This window comes from Fulvia fulva, chromosome 1 (genome assembly GCF_020509005.1).
Source record: "Fulvia fulva chromosome 1, complete sequence".
NCBI classification, from domain to species: domain Eukaryota; kingdom Fungi; phylum Ascomycota; class Dothideomycetes; order Mycosphaerellales; family Mycosphaerellaceae; genus Fulvia; species Fulvia fulva.
Window position 1 is genome coordinate 7,476,482 of NC_063012.1, and position 27,242 is coordinate 7,503,723.

General features: G+C 49.3%; 7 protein-coding genes across 7 annotated transcripts; 3 read left to right on the plus strand and 4 right to left on the minus strand.

Annotated features, from left to right (window-relative positions):
* Window positions 1-15,161: 15,161 nt before the first annotated feature.
* CLAFUR5_01375 (uncharacterized protein) lies at window positions 15,162-15,716 on the plus strand (the record flags this gene model as incomplete). The annotated part of the gene is made up of 2 exons (XM_047900523.1): window positions 15,162-15,416; window positions 15,480-15,716. 2 exons carry the CDS (start codon window positions 15,162-15,164, stop codon window positions 15,714-15,716), a joined length of 492 nt encoding a protein of 163 aa, XP_047756094.1.
* A 178-nt stretch (window positions 15,717-15,894) lies between these two features.
* CLAFUR5_01376 (Glutaredoxin) lies at window positions 15,895-16,312 on the minus strand (the record flags this gene model as incomplete). The annotated part of the gene is made up of 3 exons (XM_047900524.1): window positions 15,895-16,052; window positions 16,112-16,210; window positions 16,264-16,312. 3 exons carry the CDS (start codon window positions 16,310-16,312, stop codon window positions 15,895-15,897), a joined length of 306 nt encoding a protein of 101 aa, XP_047756093.1.
* Window positions 16,313-17,010: 698 nt separating this feature from the next.
* CLAFUR5_01377 (uncharacterized protein) lies at window positions 17,011-17,199 on the plus strand (the record flags this gene model as incomplete). The annotated part of the gene is made up of 1 exon (XM_047900525.1): window positions 17,011-17,199. One exon carries the CDS (start codon window positions 17,011-17,013, stop codon window positions 17,197-17,199), a length of 189 nt encoding a protein of 62 aa, XP_047756092.1.
* Window positions 17,200-17,624: 425 nt separating this feature from the next.
* Window positions 17,625-18,014, minus strand: CLAFUR5_01378 (uncharacterized protein; the record flags this gene model as incomplete). The annotated part of the gene is made up of 1 exon (XM_047900526.1): window positions 17,625-18,014. The coding sequence occupies one exon, from the start codon at window positions 18,012-18,014 to the stop codon at window positions 17,625-17,627; it is 390 nt and encodes a 129-aa protein (XP_047756097.1).
* A 1,355-nt stretch (window positions 18,015-19,369) lies between these two features.
* On the minus strand, window positions 19,370-19,652 carry CLAFUR5_14657 (Ecp10-1; the record flags this gene model as incomplete). The annotated part of the gene is made up of 2 exons (XM_047913805.1): window positions 19,370-19,519; window positions 19,590-19,652. The coding sequence occupies 2 exons, from the start codon at window positions 19,650-19,652 to the stop codon at window positions 19,370-19,372; spliced, it is 213 nt and encodes a 70-aa protein (XP_047755686.1).
* A 1,916-nt stretch (window positions 19,653-21,568) lies between these two features.
* Window positions 21,569-22,655, minus strand: CLAFUR5_01379 (Alpha-ketoglutarate-dependent dioxygenase abh1; the record flags this gene model as incomplete). Its single annotated transcript, XM_047900527.1, has 2 exons — window positions 21,569-22,314; window positions 22,361-22,655. 2 exons carry the CDS (start codon window positions 22,653-22,655, stop codon window positions 21,569-21,571), a joined length of 1,041 nt encoding a protein of 346 aa, XP_047756096.1.
* Window positions 22,656-22,884: 229 nt separating this feature from the next.
* CLAFUR5_01380 (uncharacterized protein) lies at window positions 22,885-25,302 on the plus strand (the record flags this gene model as incomplete). The annotated part of the gene is made up of 1 exon (XM_047900528.1): window positions 22,885-25,302. The coding sequence occupies one exon, from the start codon at window positions 22,885-22,887 to the stop codon at window positions 25,300-25,302; it is 2,418 nt and encodes an 805-aa protein (XP_047757110.1).
* Window positions 25,303-27,242: the final 1,940 nt, after the last annotated feature.

Sequence of the window (27,242 nt, forward strand, 5' to 3'; positions counted from 1 at the left end):
CTAAGACCTTGTTCGCTTACTATTATGGTCTCCCTATAGAGTGCACAGAAGGTGGGGACAGAAGAGCCTTAGAGTGCTCAGAAGTCGTTAAGAAGTAACAGTCTAGCTTGGTGTGTAAGCGCTAAGAATCATATGCCCCGTAATATTTACTACGGGACCTAGCCCTCTAAATTCACCCCTCTACCAAACCTTGACAGATTCACTTCGGCTCGTGACTATGTGACTCACGGCACTCCCGCGAGCACCCGCGACTACGCTGGACCCTAGAAGAAGCACGTAGAAGACTCGGAACGTAGGGCAGGTTAGAATAAGGTTTTAAGCAAAGCTACTAAGCGCGGCTTCGTACGGGTTAGCCCTATTAATGCGGGGATACGCACTCGCGAGGGTCGCGTATAAATATCTGGCCTTCCCTAGGCCTCTCTTGCTTTCTTCGTCTTTTGTTTTGTATAGCAATTATACTATACCCTTTTACACCTATACTTCGTACCTACATTCTCGCTTTCACCCTTATATCTTATAGGCTAGGCTCTCGCCCTAACATCATAAAAGACTAACAAACCGTTAACTACTCGAGTCATCCTTATAGGTGACCACGCCACCGATAGAGGTGTTAACCTCGACAACTAAGACACTCTATTCCACTTTAGTAAGTGGACTAACATCCCCTTCTCGAACGCCGCTACCTTCGGTACCTAGGCAAACGCTAACCCCGACACCGCCTACGCTCTTATCAACCGCACCGTCTCTCCTTTCCGCGAGACCGCCTAGCAGGTCGAGCAAGCAAACAACTAAGTAATATACCTTTAAGGTATTGTGAACACCTTCTAGAACCTCGCCCCGTACGCCGACGACAACCGCCGCTAGTACTTCTCTAAGAAGGTCAACGACCTAGACGAGTTCGACGGTAATAAGAGCAAGTTTAAGGCATTTGAGACACAGCTCACTATCAAGCTGTTAGCTAATACCGACCACTTTCCGTAAGAGAAGGACAAAGTTACGTACGTCTTCTCCCTCCTTCGGGGAGACGCCGCGGCTTAGGTATAACACTATATCGACAACGCTACGTAGACTATCGGCTGCCCGGACGTCCTCACCTTAATACAGGACCTCCGTGCTGCCTTTAGTGATCTAGACCGTAGAGCTACCGCCTAGAACGCTATCTATAACCTCCTCTAGAAGAACAAGAGCTTCGCCGAGTACCTCGCGGCCTTTAACCGCGACATCGGGTTCACCGGCTATAACGAAGAGACTAAGAAGAGCACTCTCCGCCGTGGTTTGTTAGTAGAGCTTCTTCGAGCCCTCGAGGACAAGGACGTCGGTGCTATAAGCTTTCGTAAGCTCGTCGAGACCTACTAGCGCCTCGACTCTAACATAAAACATACCGCCTCTCTCCTCGCTTCCCGTTCTTAAGGTCGTTAGCCTCGTAGTCCCGGAAGCCACTTCGCTACTCTACTAGGCGCCGCCGCTCCTACGGCTCTCCCTCCCGTCTCTATAGGTAACGCTATAGATCTTAGCGCTAGTACCGCCGTCCCTCGAGTCTAGGGCCTCGTTAACGGTAAGCTTACTCCCGAAGAGAAGCTTCGCCGTCGCTAGGCCGGACTCTATACCTACTACGGCGGTCTAGGCTATATCGTAGCTAACTGTCCGTAGCTCGCTACCCGTAACGCCCGTAACCCGGTTCGCGGCGCTATCGGCGCTATCGAGCCTGCTCCTACTACTCCCGCTAAGCAGGAAAAAGCCTAGGTCTTCCTTATCGACGCGATGAAGACTAAGAATAACGTTTACCGAAAGTGAAGAGAGGAAAGAAGTTGAGGATCAATATAGTATAGCTAGACCTATACGACGAGACGGGTAAGGACTACGCTTATAAACCGTTCGTTACGAATATAAATATCGGCTTAAAGAAACTCTCTTCTTCTAATCTTACTCTTATAGACACTAGCGTACTAGGCGAGTCTTTTATAGACTATAAACTCGCGACCTCTCTTAACCTCGAACCCTAGGAACTAAAGTACCCTCGTACCCTTAAACTCTTTAACGGTACGGAGACTACCACTAGTAAGATTACTTATGTTGTATACACGTTAATCACCCTCGGAGGCAAGCGTATGTCGATCACTAGCTTCCTTACGTCCCTACCGTATCAGAAGTTTATCCTCGGCCTCCCCTAGTTTAGACGACACCGACCTATTATCGACTAGACTTCCCTTACTATCAGCTTCCCTCTAGAAGTTCCTCCGGCACCTCCGCCTTCTCCGCCGCCTTAGCGCGGTCCTAAGTATACTAAGATCTTCTAGGTAAACGCCGCTACCTTCACTACTACTACTAAGTAGCCTAAAGCTTAAGTCTTCGCCGCCTCTCTCCGCGATATCGACATCGCCCCCGAGAAGCTCGACAAGAAGCGTACACCTACCGACCCTACTACGAAGGTCCCTCCTTAGGCACACTATATCCTCTACGTATTCGATGCTAAAGCCGCTAACGAGCTGCCTCCTCATCGCCCTTACGACCACAAGATTAAGCTAGAAGAAGGTATAGAGATACCGTTCGGACCGTTATATTCTATGTCCCGAGAAGAGCTTATCGTCCTTAAGAGATACCTCGAAGAGAACCTAAAGAAGGGGTTTATTCGAGCGAGCCGTTCTAGCGCTAGTAGTCCCGTTATGTTCGTTAAGAAGCCCGGCGGTAGTCTACGCTTCTACGTAGACTACCGAGGCTTGAACGCTATTATAAAGAAGAACCGCTACCTAATACCGTTGATTTAGGAGACGCTCGAACGCCTCTCTAAGGCCAAGTACTTTACTAAGCTCGATGTTATCGCTACGTTCAACAAGTTACGAATAGTAGAAGGACACGAGTATCTTATAGCCTTCCGTACTCGCTACGGGCTGTTCGAGTCGCTCGTTATGCCCTTCGGCGTTTGTAACGGGCCTAGTACCTTCTAGAACTTTATTAACGACATCCTTTAGGAGTTCCTCGATCAGTTCTACACTACCTATATCGACGACATCCTAGTCTATAGCGAGACTAAGGAGGAGCACCGCGAGCACGTCTATAAGGTCCTTTAGAAGCTCGTAGACGCCGGCTTATAGCTCGACATCGACAAGTGCGAGTTTAAGAAGACCGAAGTCAAGTTCCTTAGTTTGATCATTACCGTAGACGGCATCAAGATGGACTAAGAGAAGATCGACGCTATCGTCGAATAGGATGCTCCTACGAACGTTAAAGAGGTCTAGGGTTTCCTAGGCTTTGCCAACTTCTACCGCCGCTTTATCTACGCATTTTCGGGCGTAGTACGCCCTTTGACGAAGCTTACGCGTAAGGGTGAGAAGTTCGCCTAGACCGACGAATGCTAGGAGGCTTTTGACTTGCTTAAAGCGAAGTTTGTTAAGAACCCGCTTCTATAGCACTTCGATTTCGAACTGGAGACCCGTATAGAGACCGACGTATCCGACGGCGTAGTAGGCGGTGTCCTGCTATAACGCCGCTCGCCTGAATCCCTATAGTTACCTGTCGCCTTCCTCTCTAAGAAGTTGACCGCTACGGAGTGTAACTACGAGATCTACGACAAGGAGCTTCTCGCTATCGTCAAAGCTTTCGAAGAGTAGCGCCCCGAGCTCGAAGGCTCTGCTATGCCCGTCTAAGTAAGCTCCGACTATAAGAACCTCGTCTACTTTATAAAGAGCAAGCTGCTTAATCGTCGCTAGGCCCGCTAGAGCGAGTTCCTCTCCCGGTTCAACTTCGTAATCTCGTACACGCCCGGTAAGGCCAACTCGATAGCCGACGCCCTTACCCGCCGCCCTAGTAACTCTCTAGTTAATCGAAGAGGGGGCCGGCAAATCGTAGGGCAACAAGTCATTAAAGAGCATAACCTCTCTTCCGAGCTTCGAGAGTACCTATCGAACGGCTAGCCTACGCTCGCCGCTTCCTTTGCTACTCTCGTGCTCGCTCCTACCTACCTTGACGAGAGTGACGATAAATCCGAGCCTAAAGAATACGCCTCGGACGCTAAGGACTTGAACGACGATAAAGAGGGCTTAGTAACGACCGACGGCTTATCCGAATTAGACTTTAAGGGGTTTGATAATAAGGAGCAGCCCGAAGGTATTATAGCACGAGTACGAATAGCGTACGATGCCGACATAGACGCCTAAGAGTTAGTTCAGGCCCTTAGATCTAGCGCGAGGACATTCCCGGGCTTCTCGCTATCCGAGTACGAGCTCTAGGAAGGTGTTGTCTACTTCCGTAAGAAGCTTTACGTAGCGCAGCCCGAAGGCTCTAATATCCGAGCTGAGATTCTTCAAATTATCTACGAATCCGCCTCTAGGGGTCACCTAGGCGTAGCTAAGACCTATAAGCTCCTCGCTAGGTATTACTAGTGGCCGTATTCCTAGAAGGACGTCCGCCGCTACGTACTGAACTGCGCTACTTACCGAAGAGCTAAAGCTAACCGCTACCGTCCCTACGGTCTCTTACACCCTCTCCCGGCTCCTAATCGTCCGTAGAAGCATATTACTATAGACTTTATTACCGATCTTCCTTACGGCAAGACCTTTAGCGGCGTGAAAGCAAAGGCCCTTCTAGTGATCGTAGACCGTCACTCTAAGGACCGGTATATAATCCCGTGCTAGAGCATAACCGTAAAGGAGACTGCTCGCTTGTTCTACGAATTCGTCTAGCGCTTTTAAGGCCTCCCGGATAGCATCACCTCTAACAGAGGCACCTAGTTCATCTCGTACTTCTAGAAGCGTCTATATGCTATCCTAGGCATTAAGCATAACCTCTCGACCAGTTTTTAGCTACAGACCGACGGCTAGACCGAAATTACGAACGCTATCCTCGAGTAGGTCCTTCGTTGCTTCGTCGACTACTACTAGAAGGATTGGCCTTAGTATATCCCTACGGTAGAGTTCGCTACTCGTAACTAGGACTCGGAGACTACTAGCTACTCTCCCTTCTATACTACGAGAGGTTACTACCCTCGTATAGGCATAGAACTAGAAGAACCTCTCCCGCCTACCGAAGACGTAAACGAGTAAGCAGTAGACAAGTTCGCTACTATACTCTTATAGATCTATAAAGAAGTTTACGACGAGATAGTGTACGTATAAGCAATCTACGAGGATCAAGCCAATCGTCGTCGCTAGCTAGCTCCCGACTACTAAGTAGGCGATATAGTCTACCTTAACTCTAAGAACATTAAGACGGACCGCCCCTCTAAGAAGCTGAACTAGAAGAACCTAGGTCCTTTTAAGATCACCGAGCGTATTAGTTCACACGCCTACCGTCTAGCTCTTCCTACGAACATAAAGATCCACGACGTCTTCTATCCCGTACGCCTTCGGCCGTCGGCTAAGGACCTATTCCCGAACTAAAACTAAGACATACTAGGTCCTCCCGATGAAGTAGAAGTCGACGAGCCTATTAACCTACCTTCTGACGACTATGCCGTCCGCAAGATCCGGGGAATCCGCGTAGAGCCTAACGACGTTAAAGGACTACCGCCGATTAAGTATAAAGTCGAATAGTAAGGTTGCCCTAAGTAGGATACCTTATAGGAACCTATCCAACATATTATCTTTAATCGTTAAGCAATCGAAGAATACCACGCCCGCGTAGACGGCCTAGAAGTCAATATCGGCAGGCTCTTCGAATCTGAGCTCTTCGACGGGGCTTACTAATGGTGTATCGACCATGACATTAGGCCTAGGCCTAGTACTAAAGCTGAACATCCTCGATATATAGAACTACTACGGCTTCGTAGGAACTTAGCTTTGTTCGGGGGGGCTACTGTTATAGTCTCCCTATAGAGTGTATAGAAGGTAGGGACAGAAGAGCCTCAGAGTGCTTAGAAGTCGTCAAGAAGTGACAGTCTAGCTTAGTATATAAGCGCCAAGAATTATATGCCCCGTAACATTTACTACGGGACCTAGCCCTCCAAATTTACCCCTCTACTAAATCTTAACAGATTCACTTCGGCTCGTGACTATGTGACTCACGGCACTCCCGCGAGCACCCGCGACTGCGCTAGACCCTAGAAGAAGCACGTAGAAGACTCGGAACGTAGGGCAGGTTAGAATAAGGTTTTAAGCAAAGCTACTAAGCGCGGCTTCGCACGGGTTAGCCCTATTAATGCGGGGACACGCACTCGCGAGGGTCGCGTATAAATATCTAGCCTTCCCTAGGCCTCTCTTGCTTTCTTCGTCTTTTGTTTTGTATAGCAATTATACTATACCCTTTTGCACCTACACTTCGCACCTGCATTCTCGCTTTCACCCTTACATCTTATAGGCCAGGCTCTCGCCCTGACACTTGCTCTAGTGTTGTAACCTATAAGATCAGCGAGGAGGCCCTCTTGCCCTCCTCTATCTTCTTCTTGACCTACGCTGTCTTTGTGATCTGTAGTCCTAGTGCTATTACCTAGTTTTGCCTCTAGAGGTTTGGTGTATCCCTTTATATGTCAAAGGTTCGTAGGACCCTATACGCAATTACTATATACTGTTGATAGGAGACTTTCGCTATACTCCCGATCTTCAGTATCTACTCCTTATTTATTTCGAGGGCCTTCTTGTCCTATACGTGTGCTATAAACAGCTTAACCCCTTTGTTGTCTGCCCTTGCCCCTACTATTCCCTTTACTCCGATCTTCTCGACTATCTCCCTCCCGGTCATCTTTCCTATCTCTTCCTTCTCTTTCTAGTCCGTAATATAGACTCGTAGTACTATACTTTAAGGGGGGGTGGGTTGGCTCGCGATTGTTACCTAGGTCGTTAGGCCCTAGGTCTGTCTCGGGTCTCTTTAAGGGTTGTTTCTTACGTTTCGTATTGCTGCCTCGATTGCTATGTTGATCGTAGTGCTTGTTTGTCGTTTGAGCGCCTTTAGTCCCCCGAGTAGTTCGCTTATTACTCCTTTTAGTGCTCTCTCCGGAAACCTCCCTTCTTCTACCGCTACTATCTCTTCCGCCTTCTTATAGAGCGTCCTCCACTCGTCTCCCCCTTGCTCTCGGTCGTCTACTACCGTCGTCGTCGCCATTTTTCAATCCGTTCTAAGCCCTTAGGTCTATATAGACTATAGCTTTATTAATAGCCGTATATAGAAGTCGTGACTACCGGAAGTCCGCCCTCTATATAGACGTAGTGAGCCTCTAGTATAGTGCTATATTCTGTTTAGCTTTCCGTAATATTACCTATACGTACTTCCTCTACCGTAGCGCCGGGTCCACCTATAGTCCGAGGATCCTAAGCTGATTTGCCGGGTTAGTCGTATACCCCTATATCTAGATAGAAGCTTATATATTGTAGAACCGTAGCCGGCGCGTAAAGTATATCAGATTGTACTTTTCTAGGGCAAACCGAGCCCCGTACCTCCTAGCCTAGTCCTCGCAGATCTTGTACTTCTCTTCTAGTAGCCTATAGTTCTCCTTAGTCGAGGAAGACTACGCTAGGATGTTCGTGTTGTCTACGAAGCCGCTCGTAGCGGTGTTCTAGGATTCTAGGGCTAGGAGTAGCGTCGCTATAAAGAAGAGGAATAGAATAGGTACTAGCGTTAAGCCTTACGGAATTCTAGTATAGACTACTTGAAATAGGCTTCTATACTAGCCGACTAGGATCGACGTACTACGGTTTTAGAGGTAGGACCGTACGAAGTTAATAAGCTACTTAGGGAGTCCTTTCGACCTTAGGATATAGAGTAGCTACGGGTATAATATATAGTCGAAGGCTCCCGATATGTCTAGGCTAAGTAAGGAAGCCACCTTATCCCTATTCTTATACTAGATAGCCTTTACCTAAGAGGTGATAAGTTCTATCGCGGATAGCGTCGATCGCTATAGGCGCGTACCTATCTAGGTGTCCGGGAGTAGGGAGTGTTCCTCTACCGCCTCGGAGAGTCTCGTTATAACTAGCTTCTTAAGCGCCTTCCTAAGAGTATTAAGGAGCGTAATTGGGCGGTACGACTTTACCTACGTATAGTCTTCCTTTTACGGCTTACGTAGGACCACTATCGTCGATTATTTAAATACTATCGGGTAGTATCCGGTCTATAGGCAGGCGTTAAAGATCGCTATAACTACTAGGGCTAGTTGATCTCTATACTTCTTTAGTAGCTCGTTTAGGATCCTATCCGGCCCCGGGGCTTTCTTCGCCGGTAACTTCCTTAGTATAGCGGCAACTTCTCCCTCGGATACCTCCTATTAGACCGCGATACTAGGGGCTAGGGGAGTAGAGCTGTTTATATCGCTTAGATTAGCCTCGACTAGGGGCGGGAAGAACTTGCTAGCTAGTAGACGCGCCTTAGCCTCGGGGTCGCTAACCGGGCTACTAGGCGATTGTAGCGCTAGGATAGAGAAGGAGGGGCCCTATATAGGGTCCTGTCGGGCCCATTTTGCTAGCTTCTATATCCTCGCTAGCTTACCGGCGATTTCTTCTACTATAGCCCTCTAGCCGACTACTTTCTCCCTCCGTATTATAGCTTTCTTTTATTAGTATGCCTCCCTATATACGTTCTAGGCCTCCTCGCTATAGCTACTCGTCTACACCCGGCGGGCTCTCCTTACTTCTCTTACTACCGTAGTGCACTTCGGCGTCTAGTATAGTTTAGACTATATTGTTAGTTAGGTAAGCGGAACGTAAAGTAAGGTCGCTTTTCTTATTTCGTCTATTAACCCTTAGACTACCTCGTCTATCTCGTCTTTACTAATATATTGCTACTACGCGATCTAGACTAGCCTCTCGGAGTTATCGAGGTACGCCTAGATATTAGCCTAGTAGGCCTTTCCCTAGTTTAGCTTAGGGGTTCTCGCTAGTATACGTTATATCTATGTCGTAATAGAGGTCCTAACTAGTATATAGTCTAATAACGCCTCGAGTATATATTCGATCCTATAGTAGGTTACTATATAGTAGTAGCTATCTAAGATCTAGGAGAGGTCGATCGTGCCTTAGAGTCCCCCTCTCTTCTAGGTGCCTAGGTCCTTCGGGGTATTAAGGGCAATTGCGTTACTCGCTATCAAGTCGAGTACTTCGTCGGCTATAGGGTACGGCTATATAAGGCTTTCCTAGGAAGGGTAGTATACGTTAAAGTCTCCTACTACGATATAGCACCCTTGTCTCTTAAGCGTACTGTCTAGGTGTCTATAGACCCCTAGGTCGCGGCTAGACCTCGAGGCTAGCGGTTGTATATATAGGTTGTATATCTAGGTACTACCTACGTAGAGGGAGGTAATATCGCCCCCGCCTTCTTCGTCTACGTAGTACACTACCTCCTAGTCGGATTCTAGTATGTTCTTACTAATATAGAAGCACGTACGGGGTCTGCCGTCGCCTCGTAGGTATGTCGTATAGCCTAGTAACTTGTAGGTCGTTAGTCTCTTATAGTACGGGTTAATCTATAGCTCCTAGATTACTAGGACGTAGTAGACGTACGGGTCCGCCTCGTATAGGAAATAGTTCTAGACTATATCCTTGCTATAGTTAACGTTATACTAGATGATACTAAGCGTGTCGAGGCTAGTTGTCGGTATCGATAATCATTTCCTCTATAGCGTCCTATATCCTACTACCTTATACGTCCTAGTCTACGCCTATCGGCTATATACTAAAGGGGAGCCGGGCCTAGTTAGATTCCCTCGCCGTAGCTAGTAGGGCACGTGGCCTCCCGTACGCCCTAGGTTACGTATCCTTTATATTGTTCTCGGCCCTAGGGCGCTTATGCCCGACCGCCGCTAGTTAGTTCCGGTATAGGCTAGCCTTACGGTCGCCGTAGAATCTTAGGGCGACGGTTCTGTTTATGATTGCCTTGTTTTTTGCTAGCTTCCGCTATAGGCATTCCGCGCTATACGATAGGTAGTGCCCCGGACAGTTCGTATACCGTCTCGTAGCCGATATATAGTCCCTAGACATATAGTCTCCTATATAGTTCGAGTAGGCCTACTTGTTTATACACGTGTAGGTTTAGTGTCTATACTATTAGCATTTGAAGCATTAGAGGACACGAAAGGATAAGGAGTACTTTTCTACTATCTTAAGGCTATATTACTAGACTAGGCCTTGTTCTATCGCTAGATCCGCCGCTTTCGCGTCTTATAGCTATACTATTAGCGCCGAGGCCTTCTTGCCTTCTAGCCATTTCCTATAGAGCCAAGTCGCCTTTTAGATTAGAGAGTTAAGAGTGACCGGGTTGTCCTCTTAGAGAGCGCGTAGGTGACCCTAGTTAGTTAGGTCAAACTCCTTAGGTATATCGTAGACTAGGATCGTAAATTGTTTTGTTAAGACCTTCGATAATGCCGTAACCTTAGATACCTACTATAGCTATGCCTCTAGGTGCCTCCTAGTAGTAGTAGAGCTAGTATAGATCTATAGAGTGCCGTTAGACTATTAGTTCACTACGACTACCCCTAGTTAGTTAATTCGTTAGGCGAGCTCCTTATTCGATAGCTTCGTAACTTCGGCCTAGTCTTCCTTTACTATAATACGGATCGTGACTATATCGTACGTTAGGCGGGGGCCTAGTACCGATACCGCGACCGATACCTAGCTATAGGGGTGTTGATTCCGGGTGGCCTTACTAATCGCCTAGGACGTCGTCCTTATTTCTTGTTACCCTCGGTAATACGATAGTACAAGCGCCGTACGTAGCTAAGTGATCATTACCTATAGAGACCGGTATAGGAGCTAATCGTTAGTTTCTATACTTTTTACGTCCTCTATAAGTTGCTACTAGTTGTCTTAGGGGAGCTTCGCCTATAGAGCCGTAGGCGCCGTCCGTACCGTAGCCTAGGCTACTTTTACCTAGGAGCTACCTAATGTAGCTAGGCACCTCCGCGGCGTTTAGAGCTAAAGAAATAGGGTGAAGAAAACTTCAAGCTGTCCACCCTAATAGTAGGATATAGCCTCGAAGATAGGTACCTTCGGTAGTAGAATATAGGTAGGTAATAAATATTAGGACGCCTTCGAACGTATAAAACAAGCGTTTACTAAGGACCCTTTAGGAGTATAATTATAAAATCTATAATAAGGAGCTATTAGCTATTATTAAGGCTTTCGAGGAATAGAGACCCGAGCTCGCCTACGAGGTAGATAATAAGGACTTATAGCTAGTTAAGATTTATACCGACTATAAGAACCTAGAATACTTTATAAAGACAAAGTAGCTGAATCGGCGACAAGCGCGTTAGGCTAAGTTCTTATTATAGTTTAACTTTAAGATAATATACCGTCTAGGACTTTAAGGTATAAAGCTAGATAGCCTAACGAGACGTAGCTAGGACCTTCCGTAGGGAGTAGACGACCCTTAGAACTAGCATTAGTATTAGACATTACTACCTCCTAAGCGATTCCTTAAGATCGCCTTACTATAGGTAATAGTAGAAGATACGCCGGAAGAAGAGGAACTAGTATAGCTAAACCCTAAAGCTAAAGAGTTTATACCTATAGAACGAGATACGCCTACTAAATAAGCGGCGACGTATAAAAGTTAGCGGGAAGCCGAACTCGAGTATCGAATATCGACGGCGTACGTAACCGATAACGAGCTTAAGACCGCGATTAAGGACCTATAGAAAGACCGTACTCCTATACTACTATAGAGAGCGAAGATTCACCTAGTACACTATAAAGTAGATAGCAACCTACTATATATTCGAAATTAATACGACGGCTAGAGCTTATAGATACTAAATGACTAAGCCTTATAGACTAGGATAATTAAGATAAACTATAACGCTCTAGTAGTAGGCTATCTAGGACGAGCTCGTACTTATAAACTCGTAGTACGTAAATTCTACTACCCTAGATTAGTGAGATCCGTACGTAGATATACCGCGAATTACCGTACCTACCGTATAATAAAATCTCTATACTCCTAGCTACTAGGATTATTATAGCTACTTCCTATTCTAGATCGGCCTTAGAAACATATTATAGTCGACTTCGTTATCGGACTCCTAGATAGTACTCTTAACGGTATAGTCTATAATAACATTATAACCGTTACTAATAGGCTTACTAAGGAAGTCGAGCTGATCCCTATTAGCGTAATAACAGTATAGAATACGGCAAGGCTTTTCCTTAAATATATATTCTATCGGGGTAGGCTTCCTAATACTATTATATTAGACCGTAGTAAGTAGTAGGTTACTACCTTCTAGAAGAAACTCTATAAGATGCTCCGTATAAATCGTAAGCTAAGTTCTTCGTATTACCTAGAAACTAATAGATAGTCAGAACGTACTAACTAGGTAATAGAATAGTATCTTCGTATATTTACTAATAAGGCATAGGATGACTAGGTAGAATGGCTATGCCTTGCTTAGTTTGCGATTAATAATCACCTATCTAAGACTACTAGTATGTCGCCGTTCTACGCTACCTTAGGCTACAACCCTAAGTTTATAGAGCGAGTTGACCTGAACGTTAGAAAGGAGGGAGGACTGACTACTCTCTAGCGACTAGATACGCGATTAGTAGAAACCTTTATACGTCGAATTTGCGAGCTTTATAAGCACCTTTGAGAGAATATACGAATATTATAAGCTCTCTAAGTAGAAGTAGTAAACCGCTACCGAAGCATTCCTCTAGACTATAAGTAGGTGATTAGGTGTATCTTAGCACTAAGAACATCCGTACGACTCGACTATCTAAGAAGCTAGACAGGAGATATGCCGGCCCTTACTAGATCACGGAAGTCATACCGGCTAGACTCTCTTATCGACTGAAACTATTAGACGCTCTAGCAGGACTTAATAACTACTTCCACACCTCACTACTATAACGAGCCGACCACCCCGATTTTCCACCACTTGAAGGGCAGTATCTGGCGCCGCCACCACCGATAACTATCGAACCTGACACCACCGAGGCTGATGTAGCAGCCGATGTAGTGGCAGCACCTACGCATATGTACGAGGTGGAAAAGATCCTTGACATGTACACCCGCAAGCGAGCAGGCAAAGTGAAGAAGGGGCAGAAGCGCAAAGTGGACACTTGGTACAAGGTGAAATGGCTTGGATATCAGAATGAGGAGGATGGTGAGACCTGGCAACCGGCTGAGAACATGTTTGAATACGCGGCCGCCGCTGTTACAGACTTTCACTATAACCGGCCGGAGTTGTCTACGCCTACAGGCTTCGTAGCTCCATCTGATTAGGTCCTCCCAAGCAATGAGGTTCTCGGGCTCAACACGATCAGGGTCAACAGTGACACCGTCACGAATGAGTTGTCTCGAGCTATGCCTCTGATGGAATCTGCTCAGCACATGTTCACTACGCACCGCTGTGCTGGCCAGGTTACGGGAAAGCCTGCTGTCTCAACTGAGGACTCCGGTGTCACCCACTACCCTCAGCTCTGCGACAGCACCGGCAGTTGTACCGATGCTCGAGTGAAACCTACAGAGCCTACGATGATACCTAACCTGGGCCACAAGGATCATACGCGAGTGCTGGCCGAAGACAGACTTAGGTCTAGGGCAAGCCAGCCAACTGGGCAGCATGTTTCTCGAAGGGAGCCGGTCGCGGATGGGCTGGTCACAGATGGACAGGATGCAGATGTGTTGCTAGACGATGACAAGGCATTGGAGGATGATTGGACTTTCGCACGGTTATGGAGCAGCACGGGCAAGTGGCCGCACAAGATGGACAACGCTCAGAGGACTAAGACGCATTTTGAGAGGGGGGGTACTGTCACGGGCAGCCCGCCACGGGCAGCCCGCGACCCCTTACTGTAGCTGCGTCGGCCCGGGTGAACCGCGGACCTTCCGCATCGGGTTAGCGCGGCTTGGCTTTGCTTTATAACTTCGCCGCGCCTCGCGCTCCTCTTTCGTAGCTTCGTAGAATAACAACTCTCTCATTCGGACCCTATAGTACGCGCGCCCTTACACCGGTATAGGAGCTAATTATTAGTTTCTATACTTTTTGCGTCCTCGATAAGTTACTACTAGTTGTCTTTAGAGAGCTTCGCCTATAGAGCCGTAGGCGCCGGTAGTACCGTAGCCTAGACTACTATTACCTAGGAGTTACCTAATATAGCTAGGTACCTCCGCGGCGTTTAGAGCTAAAGAAAGAGGGCAAAGAGAACTTTAAGCTATCTAAATTAAATAAGGTAGAACTCCCTTAATTCTAGGGGTAGTAGCCTACTTTATAGATCGTTAGAATAGCCTTAATAAGGGCTTTCGAATATATCGTATTTAGCGATTAGTAGTAATATAATAGTAAAGACGAGATAGTTCTAGAATATACGAATACTAGCTACTCCTACGGCTATTACTCCTAGAATATACGGTACGTACTCCTCGTCTATTCGAGGTAGTCGCTAGGAAGGGGGGAGTAGATAGTAAAGGTGAGGAACCGGACGATTAGAGTACTTCTTAATAACGTTAAGTACTTACGGCGTATTATAAACTAGATACTAGAGAAGGGCTAGCTAGAATAGTATCGCCTAGTAGGAGTAGTATAGGAAGAGAAGATACGGCGTAGCGCGACGAGACCGGCTAGGAGCGGGGGCTAATAGGGTAGTAATAGAGACTATATACGTTTAGAGGGAAAGCTAATCTAGATAAGGAGAAGTCGGGAGCGGGAAGGGTTTTTACCTATTCGGATTTCCCTTTATATATAACAATAGATATATACCTATATAGGCCGAATAGGGTCCTAGAATAGGGGAATGACAAGTCTATCTATCTAATAGGACTAACTATTCGCGCGACGTTACGACTACTATATAGTAACGAGAGACACTATAGTATATCGTAACAATGCGAGGGCTACCGGAGAAACTTTTTTGACACAAGAGGACATAGCGGTATTTACCGACACAATAAGGGACATGGGAGTATTTCACCGGTTTTTGAAAGTAAGAATACCTGAGCGGGTCCACGCCAAGTCGGCCACTCCATCAAGACCGAAGGCGTCTACCAACATCTGCACGTCTGCATCATTACCTCAGCGTACCCAGCGCGTAGAGCGGAGCCCTCAGTACCTGACGGATGTAGGATCGCAGCTATACACCCGCTGCATTAGAAACACATTTCCAGCCAGACCAACACGGCAACGCCTCTCTAAATAAGTATTTATCTCTTTCCACTATCCTTCTACTCAACTCAACAGCATCCAGCATACATTCCAAACAGCTTTCCCACACCAAGCAACTCACCCGGGTACAACCACCAAAATGGTCACCATAAACTGCGCCTACACCGAACCCATCAACCCACCCAACACAACCCCGGTCCTCACGCGCGACCAAGTCTGGAAAGGCCTCCAGCGCAAGATCCGTCAAGCGCAGGACTTCGTCCCCGTCATCAGTGGCTGTGACGTCCTCTCGGAAAAAGAAAACGAGGTCGTCCGCGAAGCACACTTCAAAGAACGCGAGGGATATCCCGCAATGAGTGTGAAGGAGGTTTGTAAGAGTTATTATCCTACCAAGGTATGTACTTCCCAATTCCTCCGGGGGTGAAATGGACGGCTGACAAGGATGGTGTATTGCTAGGTCGACTTCTGGCAACCTTCTGGCGCGCTCATTACGAACACGATAAGTGACGGGGAAAGCCTGGAGGAGAAGGATATGCAAATGACGTATACGTTTGAGTGGAGGTACCCTGATGTTGCGGAGGGGAGTGAGGAGCATTCGAAGCTGTGGAAGAGCAGTAGGGAGGGGGCGAAGATGGCGGTGCACAGTAGCATTGTGGCTATGAGGGGAATGGCCGAGAGGGGTGAGCTTAATTAGATGGTAATGGTGTGGTGGGATGATGAATAGAGGACCTGTGTCTCCGGTTGTAGCGATAGCCGATAGAGAGAAATATGGTATGGCAGGCATGTGTTTCATGGTTGTGTCATTGTCAGGTATTTCACCTGCTGCTGCATTCTTGCCATGTCTGAATCTGCATGCTCTTCCGTTTGGGTATCTAGACTGCGCCTGCGTTCTTCAACAGGTCTGGCAGCTGGCTCTTCTTTGCTTGCAGCTCGGAGTTGCCGCCAATGTGCTTGTGGTCGATGAAGATGTTTGGTACGGAGCGCTGGTTGGTGATCTCCTGGAGGGCGTCCTGGATGGCGGCACCGTCGTCTGTGACCGGCGTTAGACTTGTTCGCTCAACTGATGCTTACGGGGCTGTTGCAACATACCGACTTGGTCCAGCTCGATGATGTATGGCTTCACGCCGAGCTCGCTCAGGAGCGACTTGGTCGACTTGCAGTACGGGCAGTAGGACTTGGAGAAGACAGCTGTTGGCCTCGTCAGTAGCTGTGGCGTCAGCGCGGAGGGCGCAGATCCATACCAACTGCATTGTTGTCGATGATGTCCTGTGCCTTGAACTTTGCTGCCATGATTGTGTTGGGACTTGCGGGCCTAGCGGCGCTGAAAACGGAGCGTATGAAGTTAATGGTGGGCAACTGCTTGGTTGTTGTTGTGCAAGAGAAGAGGGGTTCCTGGTTGTCGGAGGTGTACTATATGCTAAGTTACGTAGCACGCAATAGCAGTCAGCAGTCTTGCTGAACAATCTAGATTCCCGGTCATCATGTTCACTTCGGCAACGTAAAACGCAAAACGCAAAACGTTCGGCCGGAGTGATGTCATCCTCGATGGAACATGCCGCCGGGACTGAATCCGATCTTTGATGCAATTTGAGCTCACTCCTTCACGCCATCTATTGATTCACCTCACAGTCCTCCCTAGTCTCAACAAACTCACATATGCAGCCTCGCCCAACGTTGTAGCCACCCCGATCGAAGTCGAAGAAGACCGGATCGAGGTCGCAGCGACCTTCCAATACCCTTCCGATGCTGTGGAGGCTAAGATTTGACTGTGCTTGCGCTATGCACTTCCGCCGAACCCGCACTTCTGGATGATACCATGATGTACCAGGCTGGTTATGGTCCCTGGGACATCCGACATCCTTCCTGCATCGTCACGGGAGACCACAATCTGTCCACGTGCGGTCACAACAACCCCATCCGGCACGGCGCCGAGTTAGCTGGTATTGTGCTCAGCCAAACATACTCCACTCGCGATTGATGCTCCCGATATGATCGAGGAGAATGACGTCACGGAAAAGTTCCGCGATGTTGTTGGCATGGACAAAGATGCCCTGTTAGACTCCTGGGAAACAGATCTGCATCCGCCGGATATCTCAGTGACACAAAGAACCAACGATACCTCCAACCCGTTACACGATCGTCTAGTGTCGATGCGAGCAAAACTTTTCTTGGAGTGAGCCCAGGGAGTCGAGACACTCAATGGCAAACAAGCTTTGAAAGTGACCGTACAGCGTTTCTGGCCGAGAGGGTACAAGCGTCGTGGCCAGACTATGAATTTCCACAATCTTTCAGGACTTCCAGCACTGATAATGAGCACATTCACTAACGCGATACTATGCAGTACCTCCACCTGTGCTGCCACATACACCCAGCGTATACTGGCAGCTCACTCACGAGTTTCCAGCACACTGATCCCTGTCACCACCCGCGTGCCGTCCCTGTCTAAAACCATAAAGCGGCAACGTCCCCTCACCCGGTTGGGCCATAATATAAGCCGTGACGCCCTCCATCCTATAACTTCCATACAACGCGTCACAAGAGTACCCCTGAGGAGCACTGGGGTACCAGTCTCGCCGCACGCATATGTGATCGGCCTCCTCGTTCATGTAACGATCCAAAGGCTGCGAACCTGGAACTTGGTTGGCGTAGATGAACATTGCGTTCCCACGGTTCCCTTCGAGTACGAAGCCGGCGGCATTCTCGCAGGCGGAGGAGGAGGTGAGTAAGTATTGGTTTTGTTGGATGTGGCGGCAGCGGTACCTGGAGGCATGTTCGAGAGGTTCTGGTGATGGGGTGCGGGAAGGTCATACATTGGGACTGTGCCAGAAAGGTTCTGGGAGAGGCCATAGCCCCAGAGGTTGCTAGCCCCGGTGAAGCCTACTTGTCGGGCGTACTCGCCATTGGGATCGGGGCTGTAGAAGTGGCGGACTGTGGAGCGTTGAGCGCTTGCCAGAGCGGCGGAGGCTGCGATGAGGAGGGCGGTGAATTTCATTGTGAGAGATGCTGATGCTGATGCTGTTTGTAGGTATGGGTAGAGGCATCATTGCATCTATTTGTAGTGCTCTGTCTCTTCTCTTACTGCTTCGTCAAGAACCTGGAATACCGTTCGAGCACTCTAGCATGTCGCCTACACATGTGGCGAAGCCAAGCTATGTTCTGGTCGCATTGAGACTTATGCGTTCCTGTGAAGCGGAAGTGGAGATGGCCCAGGCCAGAACGGCATTTGAGCGGTGCACGTTGTCCAACTCTGTGGAAACGAACAAGTGTTGTTATAGAGCCAAGGCTGCTATGGAACTTACAACTTCAACTCGTATAGCTATGCTCTGGCCGGAGCATCTGGACTTGCCCCAAAAAGGCAGCTTTGCAAGTTCGAGGCGCCGCCAAGCACGCTAAAGCGCTATAAGCACATGCAGGTTCGGCAATGAATGCAGCCAAGCTTCCTGCTGGGTCCCTGAAGCTCAAACTCGGCGTTTACGCTTTACATCTTGCACACACGTGCATCACACTTCGAACAGTCTCTGATATCTCGCTAAGTTCATGCCGCGACTGGTTATTGCAGGTTCCAGACCACTGTTGATCGAGGTCGAAAGGTGAGTCTGTGCTTGGGAAAGCGCAATGTGCTGCTCCTCCGCCAAGCAGTCAACGCATATGACTTGAATAGCGGCCAAGCATGGAACTCGTTTGTCCTCTCAATACCACCTCATGTTGCAACCTTCTCGAGCGAGTCTAGGTATCATGGTCCGAGAGGTAGAGGATCTAGAAAGGATAATCCCAGCATGATCGAAAGGTCGCAGCGGAATAGATTGACTTCTTGCACCTGGTGATAATTTCTGACAGCACTGCATACCCTAGCAACCGTCTTGGGGCCTACCTCGTTTTCAGACCGCGCATGTCGCTCGAAGGTGGGTGGTCTTGGTGTGCAGCGCTATCTTCCGATAACATCCCCAAAAGCGGGGCGAACTGGGAGAAATATAAGGCGTTCAGCACTGGCGATACCGAGAGCACCACGGAGGCGTACGCTCGAGCGAGGACAATGTAGGACTTTATGGCTCGGATGAGAGGATCAAGGAAGATCTGTGGGAGGAAGAGAGATAAGATATGCCCGCGGAGGTATGGGAGTGGGAGAGTCAGCTGTATAGTCGTGTTGTAGAATTCCTTTCCTGACATGCTGATCGTTGCTACCCCCTTATCGAGCCATATCGCCTTGACAGCCGACTGTACTCCTGCTACTCCAATGCCCAAGTTACTGCACCGACTGCCCTCAATTATCGGTCGTCCCACATGTCCTGTCTGTAGAGTAATCTATACCCACTTGCCTCTCTTTTCACCAAATGCCGTCTCATGACTTCATGCGGAGCAGTTAGCAAACTCGATCCTTCCCTTCACGGTGACCGGACTGCAGCCATTGCCCTGCTTCTTGCATAGAGCGTTTTCGGAACATCGATAGCTCGACCCCAATTCTCTGTTAATACAGCGTTGCTCAGATGTGTCGCAGTTCTAGGGTCGCGGCCGCTTAGTTAGCTTCGGAACGAAAGCGAGAGATGAAGTTCCTGGTGTCATGACATACCCATGATTGGGCCAAGCCGCCAGCTACAAGAGCTGCGAATATGGTAAAGATCGAGAACCGCATAGTCGGAGTCGTCGGTCGCAGTGCCTTGTTCAGGAAAGTGGTGTCTCTGACAATGTCTTGTTTGGGAAGAAGTGCTCTCGGTATTGACAGCTTCGACAGAGCCTCGTTGCTCGACACTATAAGACGCGCACCCTTTGCTTATCTGGATTACTGATACAAGTACCCACAAGCATTAGAGACCATTCTTGTCGTACAGCATCTTGTCGCAGCGGAAGGTTATTTCGTTTAACTATAGTAGGCGGGAGCAGGGATTATAGCAAATCGTAAACACGAAAACCTAGTACGGGCACTAAAAGCACTAAAAATATAATCTTCCGCTGCGGATAGACGCTATATTTCTTCACAAATTCGTACTTATATAGCTTCTATGTGTTCCGAGCGCGGCAACTAAAGGCACTTGTGAGTCGTGACTCCAACGCTGCCAGGTGCTGTAAGACATCAGGTGGCCTCATCACTTCCCCGGACCCCAGCTAGCCGATCGGACCCCAGTGACCCATCAAGTTCCCAATCAAGTTCCATCAAATGTCGACAGTCTTGCACGTCGCCGTTGCGCCTCGGGGAGGGCATATCGGCGGCGCCCTTACCCCTGCCTTGTGAGGGCCCCCCTCCCACTCGTTGCCGGCTCGAGTGCGCGGAAAAGATAGATTCTAAGCGGTTTTCGAGGTGCAGTTTGGAATTGTAGTAGCAAAAGCTCAATCAATATAAGCGGTAAATGATGGGGTCCGGTCGGCCAGCTGGGGTCCGGTGAAGTGGTTAGGAACAGGTGGTGGTGCCAGCTCGGCATAATCAAATGTCGCAGCGGAAGGTTATTTTGTTTAACTATAGCAGGCGGTAGCAGGGATTGCAGCAAATCACAAACACGAAAACCTAGTACGGGTACAGTGCCCTCCTACGCCCGTTCGATAGCGTCGATTTGACTGGCTGATGCAAGATGACCGACAGCCCTTAGAATCCTAGACACAGCCTTGAAATCGACGCCGAGACGCGCTTCGCAGGGCTTCAAAATCCTGCTTTACCGACTGTGGTATCCGCTTGCCCCTTTGCGGCAGGTTTCAAGGATAAATCGACTATCGAACGGAGGTGATATGACACTGTACAGCGTCTGTCCGCATAATAGTCACAAGCGTTGCCGAACATCCCAGCCAAATCCAGGATCGCAGCGAATTGGTTTGTGCTCCGAGCGCGGCAACTAAAGGCACTTGTGACTCTTATGCGGACAGACGCTATATCCCTGTAGATTCCTATGCTTACAGCGTCTTCGTGCAGCCGAGTAAAATGCGCTTTCAGCTGCCGCCAGATCGATGTTGGCTTATTGGCTCTATTCCTAGATTTTGCTAGGATGATCGGTCCGCCGGGATTTGAAATGTTATTCGGCTGCACGAAGACGCTGTATATAGCTTCCGTAGCTAATGCGTAATCTTGACCTTTTAAAGCGATAGCGTGTCTAGTTTTCGAGTCCGTGTAGCCCCCTTGTCGGTCGTTCGATTGGCTACATAGCCCTGGAAGCGTCAAAACCAGGACAGCCCACTGCCGACGCCCTAAACACCTACTGAACTGCAAAGGGATGAGCACTGGGCGGTATTGACGCTTCCGTTGGTCAACGCCTCGTTCAGGCGAATAAACGGATGATACGATCTGTAACGCCCGTACAGTTAACCTCGGGGCGGACTGGCAGTCAGAAAACGTCAGGCTTTCAATGGCGAAATGGTTCGCAGTCTGCTCACGGAGCCGCGGCAAATTCGCGAAATGCGTTTCGTAGTGCCTCAGTACCCATGTAATCAATCCTGGCGATCGGTCAATAAAGAACGATATATCCTTGGTCGCACACTATCACTCTACGCGCGGGGGCGGAGGAGTCTGGGTCGACGTTGTCCCGTTCAAGTGCAAATGCGGCCAAGTATCCAGTCGCACTGGGATCATGCAAACATTTGTCTGATGTTTATGTTTACTCTTTTTCCTTTCATCCAGCCTCGCCAGTGCTCATACTCCTTGAGGGCATCCGGCACAGCAGGCCAGTCTTCCATCGGGACAGGACACGTGTCGGGGATGACTTTCGGGACGCCGTGCCAAGCGTACCTGCTTTCGCCACTCATGAGCACGGCGTCACCAGAGCGCAACCGCAATGTTGCAACCCGTGGCTCGTCTGCTTCATGTTTCGGATCGAGACCACAGATGAAGACGGCATCGCAGCCAAGCGATATTGACACGAGTGGCTTGTCGCACTCTTCGCTCACATCCCGATGTAGGCTGAGGGTATCACCAGGTGAATACAGGTTGACGATCGCGGCTTCTGCTTTCATCGGAAAGATGTTCTCGACCATGTGCTTGATATCCTGTGGGAATGACGGCGGTAGACCTTCTGGATAGACTTTGTTCGTCCAGTCATACTGTCCACCCAGTGTGGCCCAGCGCAGCTTTTTGTTGAGGAACTGCTTGATCTCGAAGTCTTTGTGAATATTGGGGTCCTTGGGCGTCCAAGAGAGCTCATGGGCTGAATCGTGAAAGAATGATGTGTGTTCGACCTGGTCAGCAGGGTATGTCATGAGGTGATGCAGATGTACATTGGTCTGATGCTGCGGATTCGACAAGTCTCTGTGCAATAGCCTATCAAGCAGAGATAGCTGCACCGACGATGGGAAGAGACATGGGTAAATGAAAAGACCTACCTATCTCAGACCGATGAAAACCAAATGGTCGAGACTGCTTACCAGGGACGTTCGGAATTTCGTATACTACGGCATGCCCGATGTCGTCGCTGGGGCTGTGAGCCGGGTCAATGAGAGACTTGTCATCGAGGAAGTCCAAGAACACCTGACGGAGTTCGGCCGGGAGAGATGCTGTTTTGGTAGTCTGTAACCGGGCGTCTGTCGTCTTGCCTGCATCGTCAAATCCAATGAGATCTGGTGACAGGGCAAGAGCAGGTAACTTGAGCTTCTGGAAGTCCTTGTAGATCTCACGCAGCCTGGGTGGCGGCTTTGCGTGGGCATCCAGGTGACCAGTCATTCTGTCAACAGAGTGCCGAGCGTACGTTTAGTAGATGTTGTTGATGTTAATGATGAAGAGAGGTTGCTTCTGCATGTGAGATTGATCCTTCAATGTTGTTGACTTTCGGTGATGTCATGCCAAGCACGTCCTGGACGCGTCCAGACGCGTCTTACTCCGAAGTACACAGGCGGACTCGGCCAACACAGCCAAATCACCTGACCCACCTCGTGGACCGCCAGCCATCACAATGCCACCCAAGACTCGCTCGTCTCATGAGCGCACCGACGCTCCCGCACGACAATCAAAGATATCCTCAAGACGAACGACGTTAATCCACCGGCGCATGTCACCACCGAAGCTCAAGAAGAGAGATTCAACCTTGACACAGCTCGGCTTCTACCATTCATCATCGCCTGCTGTAGAGACACAATGGACGATTCCGGCCACTAGCGATGCCGAAGATGAGGACGAAGATTACAAAGAGCCACGGGCGAAGAAGCGGAGGAAGACATCAGGCAGCAAGCCCAAACCCGGTGGCAAGAAGGCGAAGACGGATGTGTCCGAATCGCAGTCGACTTTGACTCAGAATTGGAGGGCTCTGGGCTACGTGATGGACAGCTACGACACAAGTGATGAGGAAGATCTTGCCATGGTCGATCAGGGTATGCAACCGCCGCCTAGTGCACAGCCAAAGCAGGCTCGACCTCTACCACGAAGGCGGCCTGCACCCAATGCTGGCGAGACGCAGATACAAGGTGACAACATGCTGGGTGCATACCTGGATAATGACTGGTCATCGGAGTCGGAGCTGGAATCCGCTTCGAAGTTGAGCTTGACTCCTTCACAACTTGCACACTTCGCGCCGTCACGAGACCGAGAAAGTACAAGACCAACGACAGCCGACTCCAAGTCGACACCCAAGACACCGAAACGGATCACGAAGACTGAGATACCGGACTCGGCTGAGACATCGAGCGTTCCTCCCTCGTCTCGATCAGTCAAACCTGGGCCAGGATGCGCAAGGTCTCCACTCAAAGAACGCAGCACAAATGTTCCGTCCCAGCGAGGAATATCACAGGATAGTCAGCAGGCTACTCGACGCAAAGTCTCGTTCGACCAGATTCAGCTGGACGACGCAAATGCCCTCAAGGAGCCCGTAGGGCAGTGGAGTGCCAAATTGGCTTTCACTCCGAAAAGATCGCAGAAAGGGTTGTCGAGGTCTCCGCAACATCAGTCGATGGACTCATCGCCCACATTGAGCCAATCGACACGCCGCACATCTCGCGAGAACTTCAGCACGGCCAAGAAGCGAACTTTAGAGCGAGTGTCTACCATTGCAGAATCCGATGAAAGTGATGTTGAGCTTGCGGACATTGAGCAGCCCAAATTTGGAGTCAGCTCACGGCAGGCAGGCCGAACTATGCATGAAGACGGCAACCACTCGTTATCTGAGAGGTCGGCCTCTGAAAACCTGACAGCAGACCTCGGTCAAGAAGTTGCGACACTGCCACTATCTGGCGGACTACGTGCACCAGCTGAGTCTTTGCCATCCCCTGGCGCCCACGATAGCGAGATGCAGACTGACAGCGCATCGACCAAACGATCCGCTGAAGAGAGCCCATCCTTGTCGCAGGACGAGGTGATGCTAGACAGCGATACATCGGTGATGCAGGGCACAATTTATACAGGTGCAGATGTGCTCACAGAAAGCGCTGGCTTGATCATTCTTGGTTCTGAGGATACACTTGCTGATAAGCTTGCCGCTGCAAATACTCGATCTGAACATCCTGAAGGAACGGACAAAGCAATCACGATCGACGACTCCGAAGCGGATGAGGAGTTCGGAGAGGATGGCGACTATACAGAGGATGATCTTGACGGGAGTCTGAACGAAAGTAACGAACATGATGATGACGACCAGGAATACACCTACAATCAGACTTATGATCCCGTTGCTGACGCGTTAGCAAGAGACGGTGCTAGAGCATGGAGAACAGAGACGCAATTGCAACGAGATGAGCTCGAGAAAGCCAATCAGGAAACCCTCACCGAAGAGAGCGACGAAGAGAACGAGGAATCAAACATGGGCGGCAACGGCATTGTCGTTGTGCCTTCCAGTCAGGACGAAGAAGAAATAGTGCCATCATCTCAGGACTTTGCAGATCCTGGGCAGAAGCTTGCTGCCCTTGGAAGTCCCGGCCGAAGTGCTGCGGGTGACATCGACGACTCGGGCTATGCAAGTCAAGAGATGCTCGATGAGGAAGTATCCAAAGCACCACCGCAGACAATGCCTCCACCGTGGAGACCGCAGCAGACTATACTAAAGCTACCACGACCATCTCAAGTCAGCACTGTAGTGGGCGATACACTCTCGCAGCACAGCAGACCGAACTCAGCCCAACCATGGACAGAGCCATCGGCGCCTTCTTCTCCTCCCGAAGTAGACGCTGGCCTGCCGGAAGACCCCATCGAACGCTCGCCACAGAAGTCGTACCTGCAGACTTTGCCGAGCTCGCCGTTCCCGATGCCACCAGGTGTGCTGAGACGTGGACGGAATGATATCTCGGAGACGCAGTCGAGTGGACTAATGGACTTCAGTCTGCCGCCTCCACCGCCGTTATTGCTATCATCGTCGAGACCGCAAGACGGGAGCTCGTTGAGGTAATGTTCAAAATCACTATGCGCAGAAGTGACAGCTATGTAGATAGAACCCTCGCTTGAATAGACAACATTGTTGGACCTGTCAAAACTTTTCCTAATTGGCTGCGTGTAGCACACTGAGCTGCGGTGCGCAAGGAGTCCACGTTTCTGCCGGGACGAAAGGAACAACCATCACTAGCTCAATAGTGAGAGAGTGCGTCATGTCCGAGACTGATAAGATATGGAGCTGGACAGCAGCCATGACTTCTCCTTATTCTTGGGTCTGCATGATTGCATTCAGACGCCGTATCATTGAGCTGATACTGACTGTCTTCAGGAGCGGTGAACCGGAGCCTTAATGCTCTCCCATAGGCCCGGAGGTCGCTGTAGCGAGCGACGTTAATTGCACCCAAATTCCGTCTTGTCGTCTCATCGGACTGACGGGGAAAAGACATCCATTCATCAAAGACAAAAAGAACAACCAGCAACACCACAAAGATCGTTTCCATCAGCGCCGAGCATACCACACCTGCTTCGACCGACGAGCTGTAGCGTGATCGCTTGCTGCTCTGAATGTGATGCACTGGGAGTAGCGCAGTATCATTGAGACATCGATGGCCGTCGGGTGAGCGGACTGGCTGGGGATATGGTAGCTTAGGCATCGTGAACCGATTGACGGAAGCATGGCTTTGACGGTGAGGTGAGCAACTCAAAACAGCAAAAAGAACAAAAACCACTAGCCCAATCGCTCGGGCCCAGCGAACCGTCCCTATCATACCGTCAAATGGTATGAGGCACGTCGGCGTGAGAACTCTTGTGCGCCTTGGCGGCATATGATAGCACCAAGACGCGGTACCATTGAGCTAATGGTGTTTGTCGAAAAATAGGTATGGTGTGGGTGACTATATAGCTCACTCCCACACAAGGTGTAGTCAAGAGCGACATTGACGACGATCCTCCGGTACGTGAACGGCACTCGGCAAAGCTTGGCAACGACTACTATAGTATCATCTACACTTTGCACGTCACCTCTTCGTATGTACTTGACACTTGACTCTTGACGAGGGTACTTGCCAACGTATCAGCTGGCCTGCTGATATAGGATTCGTCTGCTCTGCGTCATCATTGGCGTTAGAACAGCTTCTTTCTTGCCCCGCAAGATTCATTCAGCGACAAGTCAAAAGACACGCCCATTGCCACCGATGGACTACATTACAGTCACACTCGAATGGATGCAGACGCACAGAAGTAGTCCGTCCTCCATCATTTAATTCACCTCGCTCACATCTCCTCAGCCCGCGTCCGTATATTCTCCGCTCTTCTCATGGTCATAGGGACTGGCATCCTGTCGTAAGTTGGAGGCCACCGTCTCGACGTTCAGATCAAGTACTGATCAACTTAGGTTATATCCAAGCATGTTAGCTATCGTGCTCACATCTTGCGGTTGCTGCCACCTTCTTTGGGCTGAGCCGCTGTCCGTTGGATGTTCTGTAGGCTGGTCTTTGACTTTGATATGCTCCTTGGTATCATACGGCTATAACCATTGGCCACAATGGCGCCAGGATGATAATCCTCAGATCTTGCCTGTGACTGTTGCGAGCGTGTTGCTTGCTTATGGCGCGAAAGGGTTCGAGTTGACTTGAGAGGACGCATGCTGAAATAGAAGACGATGTTTTTCTGGTGGTGTACGTTGTGTATCCAAAGCTGCAAGATGAAGCCACCAGCGGGCATGCAGGTAGACCATCAGCACGTTGTCTGTAATCGTCTCAGGGCAAGCGTCTCACCGGTAGAACCCCGGCACCTCACATGCAAACCGCTATAAACCACCTCAACTCATACCCTTCATCGGAATCAAGCAAGGAATTCAAGTCCACTATGGCCTAATGGGCGAAACGAGTTCTTGAATCTCTTACTTGGTAAATTCGATCCTAGGCTATTCAATTATCCAACAACACAACTCGTCCA